Source organism: Helicoverpa armigera, chromosome 10, assembly GCF_030705265.1.
Source record: "Helicoverpa armigera isolate CAAS_96S chromosome 10, ASM3070526v1, whole genome shotgun sequence".
NCBI lineage: Eukaryota > Metazoa > Arthropoda > Insecta > Lepidoptera > Noctuidae > Helicoverpa > Helicoverpa armigera.
In genome coordinates, this window is record NC_087129.1 from 1590541 (window position 1) to 1606242 (window position 15702).

The window sequence follows — 15702 nt, forward strand, 5'->3', positions numbered from 1 at the left end:
ACTTATTTTTCAGTCATAAAATGGCTAAGTATTTATAAATCAAACGTACAACGGTAACTAGGTACTAAGTAAAAAGCTCCAAATAAACCACAGTTACTGGTAAACTTTTGATTAGCAGTTAATGTTACCTTGTCGTGAAAGATGTTATCGAAATTATAACGACACGAACTCATTTGTGAAATACAAATGCCTTGTTTTTTTTTCGAGCCATTTAAATGTTTATTACCTGAGCACATTAACCTTTGTTCTTTAAGGTTTTAATGGTGGGTAGCTGGTTTTTCACTGCTGTCACTTTGTTGTGAATTTATGTAGGCTGTATTTGGACTTGAATCTTGTTTTCTAGGAAGATGGTAAACATTTTTAATGGGGTGAATGTGGGCTTGTTTGTTACGTTAACTCTGTTGAGGAAAATATATGTTTGGAAATATCAATTTTATAGGAATGTGGGCAGAACAACGCTAATAGACTTGTTAACTACTCCAACATTTGCGTAGGCTTTAAAACGATTCTCTTTCTATTGCTTTCTTTGATAATGGGAGGCTTGAAGAATCAGACGACGATTTTCCTTCACCGTTTCAAAAGCCAACATAAAATGAATGAAGCCTACCTTCAAATTTAATTCAACGATAAAACTTCAAGAATTAACATGAAAATTTTTGTTCCAGTAAAACCGCTAGCTGTAGAAATAATTTCAAGAGAACAACCGCTGTCAGTCGGTAGAAAATCAGAATTGTGGTGCAAAACGACGGGGGCGCGGCCTCCGGCTACCATTACTTGGTGGCTTGGAGGCAAGAAGATAGACGCCATTACTAAAGAATCGGTAAAGGAAAACTTTAATATTATATAAAAATTGCTCATTTTTAATGAAATGATGAAACTTCATAGTGGGTACTTTTTTGTGTCTGTAAGTGTAAATTTTGACATTTAATGAAGCTTTGTACATTGGGTACTTTTTTGTGCCCGTAAGTGTAATTTGTTTTGTGTTTACATGACATGTGTTGTGTTAAATACGTGGTAGTATGTGATCCAATTAGTTTATTTTTATCAGCTAAAGATAGATCTTCTTAGAAAATAAATCAGATAATAGTGGAACTTAAAGCATAGTTGGACTATAATACTGAGAGTTATATTAAAATATCGAGTTCTTATTAAGGTTTCTAGTTAAATTTTAATGAACTATAGCCACAAAATAAAGTTTTCTTTTCTTTACATACTTATTATCTCTTTTAAAGTTTCATCATAATCAAAGTCACAAAATCTTACGATTCTCAACACATCCAACAACATTATACCCCTAAAGCTATATATTAAAATCTTTATTTACCAGGGTATACAAGACGCGAACGAGACAGAATCTCTACTGCAATGGATGCCATCAAAAGAGCATAACGGCCAGGTCTTAACCTGCAGAGCGGAACATAGCAACTTCAACCATTCCAGTATAGAGAGCAAACTGCCCCTCAATGTGTATTGTAAGTACGAACTTATTTTGAATGTGAGAATTTTCTTTGGAAATAGTTGTAGAGAATTTTGTATTGGGGATCTGGTTAATCTTGTATGTTAGGTTTACGCGTTTGGTTATCGATTTGGGTGTTGACAAAGGTAATGGAGCCACTATGTAGACTTTTGGAAAAAATAGCACTATTTTTTTAGTTTGATAGAGGCCAGTTTTTGCCAATTGTTGCTCGTAACCAAGCTACTATGTAGACTTTGGAGAAAGTAGTGCTATTTTTTAGTTTGATAGAGGCCAGTTTTAAGTTATATTTTTGCTGGTTGACTTGACTATCCAAGCAGGTAATTACGTTCTGCATAGTTGAAAATAATAATTAAATTGTAACCAACAAACAATGTAGAAATCGATGGAGTTACAAATCTAAATATAGGAGTCACGTCTGACTGTCACTAGGATCCGTTTTACTTCTCCTTCTTTTCTTACTCGGCTAAAAATATTGAAAGAAGAAATAAGACCGATTTGTACAACATTGACTCAAATATTTAACTCTAGAGGTAGATGGGCCATTAATATTATTGCATGAACACAAACATCAAGAAACCAAACAACTATTTGTATCAACAGTGATTTAATAAAGTCTAACAGAATCAACATTTAGTTTTAGCGAAGTTTTTCGTCGAAGCACCGACTTGTTTGCCGTAAATAGCTGCATTGCAGTTCTAGTGTAAACACCAAACTGCCTATCGGTCTGTTTAGTTTCAATTAACGTTTTACAAATAATGTTACGTACAAAAATACTAGTAATTTAGATGGGGGTTTATTTTAATAGTTAGTAATTTTGGTTGGTTATTAATGCTTATGTGTAGGTAAGTGTTATGTTATACCCAATACAATATCATTGTTATATATTTCAGATTAAGATGAAAGTAATTTATTCAAAGTAGGCTGAAAATTTTACTAACCTATTTTGAAGGTCAAGTTTTCAAAAGACAGCCCCAAAAACGCCCGCCCTTTACCATATCTTATGTGTTCTTGCTGGGAAGAAAAAATGGTGGAACGAACTCCCTCATAAAAGGCATAACATGATCTATCCACGAACAAAATGATTTGTTGTTTAAAACTGATACCTAAAAACTGTAGACAGAAAAGGTATAAAAAAATGGCTACAATATTAGCACGCAATATCGTCCATTTTGCGAGACACTCCATACAAAACCAATTATGCTAGTGATATTTGGCATAATACGCCATGCAATACTATAACTCTAATTGCCATAACATTACTGTTGGCAATTAAAAAGTTAGATTCAAGTAATAACTTCAAGATTACTTAGTACTCGGTACTTATTACATTAATTGTTGCTTGATTGGTATTTATATGAAAACCAATCTATGTATGATGTAACTCTCTAAAATAAAAACTTTCAAAAGTTTTGCAATAACGGATTTTCCACTCGACTTTTTTACGTTCTACTTACATATTCCGAGCGACAAAAATCTGTCGTGCGGTTTCACGTGTCATCGTGTGAACCATGTAATCGTCAATTGTTTGCACACGAACAAACCGCTAGTGTAAAAGTCATGAACATTATGATCTCCGAAATATTCTTTAGAATTACTGGTAACTACAATAGAAATCAGATTTATTCATCAGACTTATTTTGTTTGAAACAACTTATGTTACTTTTACGATCCTCCGTCGATGTCAACAGTTCATTTAATACATTAACGTATTTTATTGCCTACACGGCCGGGTTGTAAATATTTTTTCTGAACTAAAGTGAAAATTTGCGCACATAGCGTGCGAGTAGTCGCCATTTTTCATCATATAAGCTTTTATGATCGACCGTAGGTAGTTTTTTACTTTGCAAATTAAAATGTATGTTGTAGGTAGTTACTGTAGCTTTTTTGTATGTACGTAAAGGTTATATGTATATTTTAAGACTTGTTTTGGTTTGTTCTGGGTTATTAAAAGTATAATATAAGAATGTTGAAATGGTATACAAAAGAAAAAATATAAATTCTTAACACATCATTACTTCTAAAAACTTTCTCTCTGGCATTTTAATGTAGGTATATGTATTTCAATTTGCAGTTTTAATAATGTTTGCGACTTCAACTAGCAATATTACTTTTATAATTTAATTATTTTTCCTTTTAACAAACTTCGTTGCCAATTTAGTTGTAAATTACCAAAATGTTTCAATATTTAAAAATAATACAGATACTGTTAGAAATGTAATACTTGAAATTATTCTATCCTTCGGGCCTTTGTTTTCAATTTGATATTTTGATGAAGCGAGTGTAAAAGCTACTGAAAACTAAAGTTGTTGTACACTAAAAGCGTAGAGATAGATTACTATTTATTATTGATGGATTGACACGAGTTTTACTGCAGAAAATATTTCACTATGTGGATGGTTGATGTAGCTTGAATTAGTTAAGTTTTGACAGTCGGTGAACGAAATGGCTTATTGCAATAGTAAAATACCTACATGGAAAACGTGTAGTTCTAGAAATAATACAAATATTTAACATTAATAATACATTAATATATATATATGTATGTATATATGAATGTATGAAGATGAAACAGCATTCAAATATCTTTTAAAAGAGCTATAGATTCCACAGGCTTATATCGCTCGCGTACAGTGGCGTTCTGCCTTTATTGTCAGACTAATTGGATCAGAAGATGAAAATTATGAAATATTTTACTAAGGCAGGCTCAAATTATTCTAGTCATAATTCCAATATGATCGTTATTTGAGATAAAAAACAGCTCGCTGCTATTGATCGTTTAAATGCCAATATTCTTTTGATATTCGGTATTGAATATTAAAACTGTAACATATAAATTTAAAAAGTGACATGACATTGGCAGTAGAAAGAATGCCTACGGATTTAAAAACAGTTCGTTAAAAATTCTGTTGAGCACGAAACGTTAAAAACAGAACAAAAGTACATAATTCCCGTGTTGATCTAAATAACACTTAATAACTTTTTCCACAATCCCAACATCTCGAAAAACCAAGATGACAACAGGATTAACTTATTAAACAACCAATACAAAATGAACAAGACTTTGTCTATTGAAACAGTTGAAGCTCAATTTCGTGGCCATTTCCACAAGTTTATTTCATGTTTACTTTTGTTTTGTTCTTCAAAGCATCCATGTTAGGGTCACGAGTATACGAAAATGAATCTTAATGTGGTGTTGAGAGGTTGTAATTTTGATTGTGCACAGATATGCCAGAAGCAACAATCCACCTTGGGGCCAAGATGAATCCGAATGACATTGAAGAGGGTGATGACGTATATTTTGGCTGTAAAGTTGATGCCAATCCGCCAGCCTACAAAGTTGTTTGGGAACATAATGTAAGTAATCAATCTTTGATATTTATTTTCGTTTTCAATTTATGTATGAATACGCTCGAGTTTATTTTATTGATGTTGTAAATTACGTTTTCGAGTATATTTGATATGAAAACTTATTTCGTGTTGGCAAAAAGTGAGATGAGCACTATATGAAAATCACTATGAGTAGAATAGCTTTGCGTTACAGTCTCAAATAATAGTAAAAAAACATGTTTAAGCAAAGGTTTCAATTTACATTTGATTTGATACACAAATACACCAGAAAATAAGGGACTGCTACCGACTGTAGCATGTTTGAAAGCAAATTAAACAGCCCCAATTTTCAAAAGCGTTTTGAATTGCACTAATGTAGCTACGCAAATACGTTGTAGCAAATAATTCAATTGCGCGGAAATTCAATTAAACAGTCTAAAAACTAAAACAGGCCAATGTTTATACAAGAAATATGTCAACTTCATTTTAGGTTACATAAAATACACTTTAATATGAATAATATTTATAATCAAAAGTTATGAACAGACTACAAACTTTTCGTTGCCTTGTAACTGTGTGTATGGAGTTATTTTATGGTAATGCGCATATTACAATGATTCGCAGTAGGTATCAGCCGACTAAAAAGTTTGATGGAATTTACGATTACCTTATAACTAAACTGTCGGCTCTTCGACTCAGAGATAGTTGGCCCACAATTTCGTCAGCAGCCTAGACATACTTCACCTTAAACCCAAAAAAAAACTCAAACACACAGACAAACAAAATCATCAAAAGGCACCAAATAATTGAATACGTTCACAAATCGTATCAATTTACATCCCGCATAGCAACCAGGATTAACGTCATGATAATGTCATGTCTAACGTGCCTAATGATCGTGTCGGTGTAATATTCGGTCGAATCGATAAAGGTAATCGAATCATTTGTTTATTTACGACTCGAATGATTTGTGTGGGCCATATGGCTTGTGAATGGGAATTCTGAATATGGAACGTTATGCATTTGGGTTTGGAATTGGTTTTTGATGATACCGTGATTCTATTGAGTAAGTATTATGCCCATAGGTTAATCATAAAAAACATAGTTGGTGAATTTACCTCATCGAAAAAACAAAATATTAGGTCTCTCTAGAAAACGTTTTCGATAAGAGCAGATATCTAATAATTTGCTTTGATTTAGGACTTTATTTTTAATATCTAATATTTTATCTAATATAATCTAATCTTTTTTTAAATATTTTTTTTAAATATAATCTTTCATTGAACATGTAACATAGTTAATACATAAAATGATCTAAATATGAAATATGAAATAATCAATTACTACTATAAGAAAGTGCTTGAATAATGGTACGATAAAAAATTGAACCGTTAAATTAATTGATTCCAGTTCAAAAATCAAAACACCAACAATGCATGATTTTTTGTTTTTTATTTTGTTATCCTGTTTTGTACAATAGGTTAACACGGATATATTTTAGTTATTATTTTTAAACAATGATCCCTCAATAACAAAATGGTTTAATCGGTTTTTTCGGTATTTTAGAATTATTCATAACACGCTATTTTTACTAACGCTACAACGCGAACAAAATGTAAATGATTTATGTAAACCACAACGTATGAAAAACGTTTTTCATTTGTTTTATTTTTTATTTCCTAACCCCAGGTATTTTTTCACAGTTTTAAAACAAAATTAAAATGAAATACAGCTTATAATTTTTGCCTCAAAACTGGAACACAATTAATCCAGTTAATTTAAAAAGATAGTTTCAATATATTTGACAGTTCAATTAAATCAAGTATCAATTCGGCAAAAACGGTCTCCCGAAACAGTTACCACTAGCAAATATTGCAATACGAATTTATTTGATGACTGTATCAATTACTAGACAGAAAATAATGCATTGAACCGTGAAACGATGGCCAAAAAACGAGTTTCGAACTTATGTAATATCCATGCTTTAGGCATCGTTCAGACCAAACGTATTGTCGGCCGCTGACTGTGAGCGCGCGTTACGCAGTTTATTGCTTCTCCATATATATTGAAATTGTCGTTCACACCGAACCGACTATACGCTGTTACGTCGTCTGTTGTAGCTGACTCTCAGTGGCCGATTATTTTACTACGCGACTATGCACGGCGGACGCGGATTGGCTACGCGGTCGCAGTTGCCGAATAGCGCCGCTCCGCCGCGTACGCACCGCCGCGCCTCGGTACAGCACGTCGATAATTAGTGTCCCTTTTATATAAACTTAAACGTATTAAAGATAGTAACTCATCGAATGTTTTACTGTCATACGAAAATATTTCTTGAACTTATTTGGATAAAGTCTATATTCGAAATATAAAGTATGAAATTGACCAAGAAAACATCTCTTCAAATTTAAGGGATGTACCCACAATCTCTTCTTTTTATTATTTTCGTCTTCCTCTAGAGCTTCGCAAATGGCAACTATCTGAATGCGCATCATTTAATTGAAATAACAGTAAAACGTCTGATTTGAAAAAAATAAATTACGCTAGTTTTATCGTTTATAAAATACTACGAGCAACTTCAAATACTGAGCCCTTTTATGTGTAGAATAGTCAGCCGCTCAGCGTACGCATCTAGTGTGAACCTACACGAGCCTATTCTTTTGTTCACACATGTAGCGCATCGTACGCTATAGCCTATTGTCAGCTTGGTGAGTACGCATACTGCAGATTGAGTCGACGTTCACACTGGGGCAGACAGTGAGTATACTCACAGTCAGCGGCGGACAATACGTTTGGTGTGAACAATCCCTTATACTGATTGGAAATCTGGCGTATTACTCCATCCCGCGGCAGTGGCTGTTCATTTTTCAGTTTTTGGTGCTAAAAACAAAAGCCGTCTGTTATGATGACCTTTTGTTAGAAGGTGTTTGCTATATCTATTTGATTTTTGTGCTGGACAAAAGGTTCTATGAATTTGGTTCTATGCTGTTTTTCTAAAATTGTCTTTTTTCTGTTGCGTGAATTTGGTCAACATTTTTGTATATTTGTAAACATATAAATAAGAAAAAAATGTATACTAAGAGGGTGCCACACGGATGCAATCTATGTTCCATTAGAGGACACCTTGGAAGGGACTAACTTGTCATGAAAAGCAATCCAGAATAAATGGAAATCAATAGGTGGTAGAAACTAAGGCACCTGTGATGGAACACAACATCAATATAGCAGGCCTCAATATCAATATCACCAAAAAAAATATATATCATCTCTAACAGAAACCTTGTCAAACCTCATAATTTATCCACAGGGCGTCCTCCTACAACACAATCCAGCGAACGGTGTTATAGTGACTGGGAACACTAACCTAGCATTAAGAAACGTGTCCAGACTACAAGCTGGCCTCTACACGTGCACTGCTTCGAACGTCGAGGGGGATGGCAAGTCGCCCCATTTACATATGCAAGTTGTTTGTAAGTAAAATCTTGTATAAACCGCCTGTATATCGTATAATTAGTTAGATAAGTCCGCTTTTTGGAGTAATGTGTTTTGTTTATATTTGGAGGTATGTAGATTTATGTTTTGCGTGGACAAAGGTTGTTTTAAACTGTTTAGTGTCTTAAGTAGGTCTAACAGTTTCTGATGCACGAGTTGACAAATTTAAAAGTAGGTTGTATGAGATTATTTGGTGTCGAAATTGAAAAAACTGTATAGTCTAGCGGATGTGTGATATGTTTGAAGCCTCACCCCAAAATACTAAAATGTTGCTAACAACTTTGAGTCCTATATAAAAGTATTTCTGTCACAGCAATTTACGTAAATATGACAGTGATTCAATAATGTCAAGCAAAGTTGGGATACGTTCCAGTATTAAATCATATTTTTCAAGTTTAATTCCAAAACACAGCAACTTGGTTCAGATTACAATACCCCTGACCTACTTCAGTTTTCATCATCACAATTGATTGGTACACGAGATTTTCGGTATGTTTGGTCTGAATTCAGCTTGTTAGATGCTTCTCAGTAGCTTGGTACTCTGCTTTGAGTAGCCAATTTGAATTCTCAGTATTACAGAACAATGTGTTTATCAGGATATTGTTTCTAAATTGAGATCTCTCTATGAGATTGGTAACTTGAATATGTGAGGTGTATTTAGCATGATATTATGTAGGTTAAATTACTTAGGTGACTTTTAATAGATTAGGTAAAAGTCCTTCTCTCAATTAATGCTCAATTAATTTCCTTACTAAGAGGAAGGAATGTTTTATTTTCTGTCAGAAAAGAATACCCAATATTCCTACCTTTCACAACCAAGAATACAGAAGTCAGAATATTGTGAGATATAAAATAAAATTAATATAAATTGAGTGACATTGTTTTCTGCGAGTATAGAATGCCTCTGGAATTGCATATCTTCTTTTTTAAAATACGAACTGAACCGCGAGTGTTGTTCTTTTAACATGTAAATATGTAGTTCAAATAAATATACACTCTTGTTAAACGTTCGTACAAGCTATCCCAACATTTTTTAATGTCTGAGGTACATAACGCTACATTTAAGCTAGAAGTTCTAATTTACTATCTTATTTACACTTTCTATCCTAGCTTAAAAAAACTGACCTCGCATTACCCAGGTATAATAAAAACAATACTATTTCAGGATAATTTGTTCTTAAATAGATTTAGATTAGTCTCCCCAAGTGCTACTATTTATACTGTAAATATTAGTCTTGAAGGGGCGTCGAAGAAACTAGGTTAAGTATATTTTATTACAACCTCGTTAGGGAATACAAGGATATAAAAACCCGGGTAAAATGGGTGGGCGGTATTTCAAAGCGATGGGCAGCACTGCACTGTGGTTTTTAATTTGTAATCGTTATACCATTTAGCCTGTGCTTATAGACATCGGTGGTTAATTAAGCATTGCTTTGATAAAAGCGTGGTCTTTTTATCGTAAGTAATTTATAATTGGTAGGTATTTTTAGAAGCTTGTTAATATTCCTTTAAAAAGTATTCGTACACAATTATTTTTTTGAAATATTCGTAACAGATCTTATTATTAATAGTAAATAAAAATAGGTATATTCCGAGATTATACGCTTTATAGTTAAGTGAATTAAATACTATTTATATCCGTAACAATCAGAAACTAGCATTTATTAACGCCCCCGCAGTGACTACTATGTGTGGGAGTTTTTGACCAATCCGAGAACCCTTTATAAACTAAATTAAAAACTCATTTTACTACAATCATTAAAATAACTTTGGTTTTAACGATATTTTATATTTAGACCTTATTTTTGGACAAGCTGAAGAAGAAAAACTTTTGCTCTAACAAAAACAATCAAAGTAAATGCTGAGTTCCTAATAGTAAAAAAAATTACGTACCTACCTACTTATAGGTACGTTCATAATAAACGTGAATAAAATTTTAGTGAAACATTCTAAAGATAACTATAGTCATTCAACTCGTATAAAACAATAACACATTGTCTCACTATAGCATCATCATTTCTACCCGTAACCCGTCAACTTTACGTTTCGTTCTACGCAGTCATTCCCATCGCACGCAATAGTCATTCCGAGTCTCTTTCCAGCCATTTCAGGAGCTTGTTTACTTTATTTTCATTTCTTTTATTTCTGTTTCTCACTGGGGAAAACGTAAAACCTTTTATCGTTACGACTCGCATCATTCGATCCTCTATTGTTTAAAGTATACCTGTTATAGCTGTGTGGGTAGTTCTGTCATTGTGTTGGTAAGTTCTATGGAAAGAATGCGCCGTAAAAGTGTTGGTTTTATTAGTAAAATGAGAACGTGAGAGGAATTTGTGCGCTAGTGTAAGTTTGCCCTTAAGGTGTTTTGCACATGTCTGTTGCAAAAAGGTTTGTTTAAAGATAACATTACTTTTGCTACTGTTAATAAAATCTGAAGGTTATTGAATAAAATACACTGCTTCGGTATTTCATACAATCTAAAAGACATTTAAACGTGGAATATACTATTTAAAAACAACAGCTTTTTATGTCCCAACAAGGAGCTTATAACACTGTCAGAGTATTTAAAAATAATTTATCATTGCGCCTTAATTCGCATTGACATCAAAATATTTAAATACGAACTTAAAATGTTACATTTTCGTATCAGTGAAATAATTCAGTAGGTCCGGGAATGTGAAAACAAAGGCCTTGTCAATATGGATAAAGGAAATTTTTCGTTCTTATCACAATACAATGAACAGCAGTTATTAAATTATCAACAGGTATATTTACGTCCCATATATTATTTTATTTTTCTTTGACTTTTCAATGCGACAGATTGTGGCCATGGTTATCTTTTGTTTTTGTTTATGCCAGTCACTCAGCAAGTCGCAGAAAAGTCAGAAATTCCATATGATATGTAGGTATTATTTTGGATAGGTTCACTCGGCGTACCTACCAAGCTACCAATCTTCATGATTGTATATAGCTAATCCGGTCTCAGCATATTTGGTCATAGATTTTTTTCTGTTAGACGTCATTGTCAGAGTTTCATTGCATCATAAATGTTCACTATCATCTCAAATCATTTTATCATTTTTTTTTCAAAGATTGAAGAATTGAACTATCTTTGCAATGCTTGTGGTTTAAGTATCCTTAAATGTCCAGTCTACCCCGTAGTCCTCGACAGAATCCTGTGTGATTAAAAACCCATTATTTCCTACAGATAGACCACTCTGCCAAAGGAAAGAGATGAAGATCATCGGAGCGGCTCTACAGGAGCCGACTACAGTGACGTGTGAAGTTGACGCATTTCCACCACCGGACACCTTCGAGTGGACCCTCAATAACTCAGCTGGCTCCATCAAAGTTGATCCTGTAAGTAGATTATTATGATATTTCATTTAATTTTTACTTATTTATATCAATAAAATATCAGATTTACTCAGAAAAGTAGCAATGTTCTTGTTATTTAAATCACATCATCTGCTTTCAAAAAACTGCTTATAATTTTAGTCACAGACATTTAAAAATTTAGGAATAAACATAATACTAAAAGATACAATAATAAAAAAAAGCTTCTATATGATGATATCAAATAGGTACATAGATTTAAAAGTGTTTAACTTACTTATCTAGGCCAGATTTTTCTAATTCACTTCCCATCTTTCTTAAAACCAAGCAAAAATACTTCCCCATATCTTAGCAAACTAAAGTGCTTATCTGCACGATACAGCCTATCTCACTTGGCTCACCCCTCAACTGCCTCTTGTCCTCACACGGAAGCCCTTCCATGGTGTATTTACAACCATAGCCGTGACATAGGAACATGGAAAAAAAAATAACTAGTGGAGGTGCCATAAGCCAGGTAGGTCAGGCGCCTTCTTCTAGGTCAAATACGTACGGTGGGCATGACCAAAATGATCAGTTACGGGTGACTATTAACGAGGCGTTCGGGTTCTTTGAGACATCTGTCAACGATTTTTGTTATTCCAAAAAATGGTTGAGTCCAAAGAAGGCATATATAAATGTGAAGACAGTAACATTCCTCGTCCTCCGCACACCCGTATTTTGGCGCGCTACTTTCTTGGGAGATTTTCCGTTATGGCACCTCCGCTAGTCATTTTGCCCTCCACGACATGGGAAGCATTTAATACGTTATAATAAAACATAATGATAGCTCTTGTACTATGATTTATATCCCCATACATTTGGCCACACAAGAGTTTCTAGGGGTTAACCCCCATTAAGTAGGGGTTAGGGGTGTAACCGGACGACATTAAAATTGAATGTGTTCTAGTGTTATTTTCCGTGACTATTTCTTATTTATTGGTGTCATATTGCTTTTCTTTTGTGTTACGTTTGGGAGCAGTGGTACTGAGTTATAAAAATCTTGACACTTGGAATAAATGAGGTTAGCAATATAGTGGTCTAGTTAAACAGGACAAAAGGTAAAAAAAGGTTTTTTACTTTACGCACCAAAATGAACACACCATAAACATTACTCTCAATTCTCAATACCTTAAAAATCTTTCTGTTTCTTACAGATTGTAGATTTTGACATCATAAACCCTTTTGCAGATATCATAACTTGCAGTCTGTAAACAAAACTATTTTTTATTGTTTAAAGTAAACGGGCATTGTTATTTAACAAAACCAACTACAAAACATTCAACAGCACCAAAATTCTAACAATTCCAATTAAATAAGGAACTATCATTACGCACGTACTTAAGCTCTTTTGAGTCCACCAAGTAATTAATAGTCCAGTACTTGGCTTGTAATTAAATTCGGTAGTTCTGAATGTGAATACTTGACGTAAGATAGGGGTCAAATGACAGGTGACGGGGTAACTCGGGGGCTATTGTGTAGGCCCTTTGATCACGGTTTATCAGAGGTTAGAAATTCATATTGATGGAGGAATTTAGGCTTTAGTTTGAGCGTTCTTGGGAGTGAGTAGTGATATTTGAATGAGGAATTCTTTAGATTTGATTGCTTCAAATAAATTTCGTAGGGTAAAATGGTAAAATTAATATTGACAGTTTCAGTACATGCTATTTCAAATCAACGCCCAAATTAATTAAAAACAGGTCAGGAATAAGAAAACAATATAAAAAATTATATAATGAAATCATCATCTCTCGAGCCTTTTTCCCAACTATGTTGGGGTCGGCTTCCAGTCTAACCGGATTCAGCTGAGTACCAGCGCTTTACAAGAAGCGACTGCCTATCTGACCTCCCCAATCCAAATTAGATAATGAAATATGATGCTTATTTTTTTACCTATTCCATGATTAAAAATTTATTGTTTAAAATAAATAGTGGTGTGATCCCTAAAACTTATTTTTCAAACCAAATAAAACTTTAAACTCTCGGTCAAACAGGGAGAACTCGTTCTAATCTGGTCTGAACGAAACTTATTTACAAGTTGTTGCGAATGAAACTTAATCGCAGTAAGTAGGTTGTCACTAGAGTGTGTTTGGTCGAGTCGATTGGACTAGTTGTACGAATTTGTTTCGTGTTAAAGGGGGTTACAATTTGTACGTACTGATGTAGATATGGTCACAATTTTCCTTTTAAAATCAGATATTTAAGTTTGCAACAATCGCTTTTGACGTTTTCACTTTAATTGTAATAAAGTGTCCACCACATCTTACATCCTAACTAATATTATAAATGTGAAAGTAACTCTGTCTGTCTGTCTGTCTGTCTGTCTTTTCTTCACGCCTAAACTACTGAACCGATTTGTGTGAAATTTGGTACAGACACAGTTTGGAACTTGAGAAAGGACATAGGATAGTTTTTATTTCAAAAAAAAATATAAAAATAAAAAATAAAATTATTCCGGACATATAGCGCCATCTATTGGTCAAACCAAAAATATGCCGGAAGTCACTATTCCATGCGAACGAAGTCGCGGGCAAAAGCTAGTAGCATATATTTTTAAAGACATAACTATATAGAAATGGAACTAAACATATTTTTAGTAAAAAAACACTGGCTGGCTGACTAGCAGATCTATGCATGGTTAGAATCGCTGTACTTATTGTACTTAAGATCAAGAACCTAACCTCCCCACTCAGAGACATTTAATGATTACTTAAGTCGTTCCTTAGTGACGGAATGTCATACAAATCCTTCACTAAGGAATGGCTTAAGTAACCATTAAATGTCTCTGAGTGGGGAGGTAAGTGTTTCTTATTTGTAATTTTCCTAAGTAGGTACACGATTTTCACCTCATTCTAGTGTCTGATGCACTTCCAAGACAAAATAATGTAACCAATTGATTCACAAGTTCAAGAGCATCGCTCCACCAACCGAGATCTCAGCAATTGATTAATTGGTGGTAGCAGTATTCCATTAGTGACCAATTACCAATGGCCGGCAGTGGCCGCCTAAAGCCAGCAAGTGGATCGATCTCAAACCATTGCACCGTTGGCGTGTATGTCCTAACTCAAGCATTATAATGGAGCTTAGTTTCTAGGCAACATATAGTGGTCGATTGAAATTCTAGTTGGTGATGGAATGCGCAGATCGTCGTCGCACAAACTATGTACATTGATAGTAGTTCCAAAATATATTATATTTCTTATTTTCCGCATTTGAATATGAGCAATGGTCTATTGGGATTTCTCATCTTTACTGACTTTCTGGAAACTAGCTTTACCACGAGGTTGTTGCCCGGTTAACTGGATTGCAGAGGTCAGATAGGCAGTCGTTCCTCGTAAGACACTGGTAGGGACTAAGCCGCATCCAGTTAGACTAGAAGTCGAGTCGACTTCTAGTCTAACTGGATCTTCTAAAGTCGACCCCTAAATAGTTGGGAAAAGGCTAGGCAGACGACATTCAGGCAATTTCTCCAGTTTCTGAATGTAACAAAATTTTCAAAGTCCTCTTCTTTTTATAGTGTTTTTTCCAAAGAAAAAATATGTTTCGCAGTCAAAAGCATTGCTAGATCTAGGCACGTAGAACGAAGTAAAAAAATAAAACGTGCAAGTCCGCCAGAAAATTTCGTACGACATAAGAGCCTGGGGAATTCAGGGGTCTCCCGAGAAATTACTGTAAACGTAGTGTCGTTAGCGATATATAAAAAGGTTTTCTTGGCATACCTGCGAGTTTTGTATTATTCAACATTTTATAGGATCATTTATTTCATCGATTTTTAAGATAAAAATTTTAGGTTTCTTTTTTTCATAAAAATTGAAAAGCTCCATTTTTGAAAAATATCTTTGAAATCGGATTCGAAATTGATTTCAAAGCAACATTCTCATTCAAAATTAACTTTTCATCATCTCTGTTTTTTTTTTCCCACAGAGTGAAGTTTTCAATTAGCCAATACTATCGCAGATACAGAAATCCTTGATCAAAGAAACTTTACTTGATCTCCCATCCCATACTCATCTGATACTCTCACGACAACAATA

General features: G+C 33.9%; 1 protein-coding gene across 7 annotated transcripts in view; it reads left to right on the plus strand.

Annotated features, from left to right (window-relative positions):
* LOC110380505 (nephrin) overlaps nucleotides 1–15702 on the plus strand; it is a 227075-nt gene that overhangs the window by 189019 nt on the left and 22354 nt on the right. For all 7 annotated transcript variants that reach the window (XM_049840964.2, XM_049840963.2, XM_064036452.1 and 4 more), the window contains exons 7-11: nucleotides 666–820; nucleotides 1328–1472; nucleotides 4701–4831; nucleotides 8112–8274; nucleotides 11505–11656. In XM_049840964.2, the coding sequence (XP_049696921.2) occupies nucleotides 666–820; nucleotides 1328–1472; nucleotides 4701–4831; nucleotides 8112–8274; nucleotides 11505–11656 (746 nt within the window). The remainder of the gene's footprint in view (nucleotides 1–665; nucleotides 821–1327; nucleotides 1473–4700; nucleotides 4832–8111; nucleotides 8275–11504; nucleotides 11657–15702) is intronic.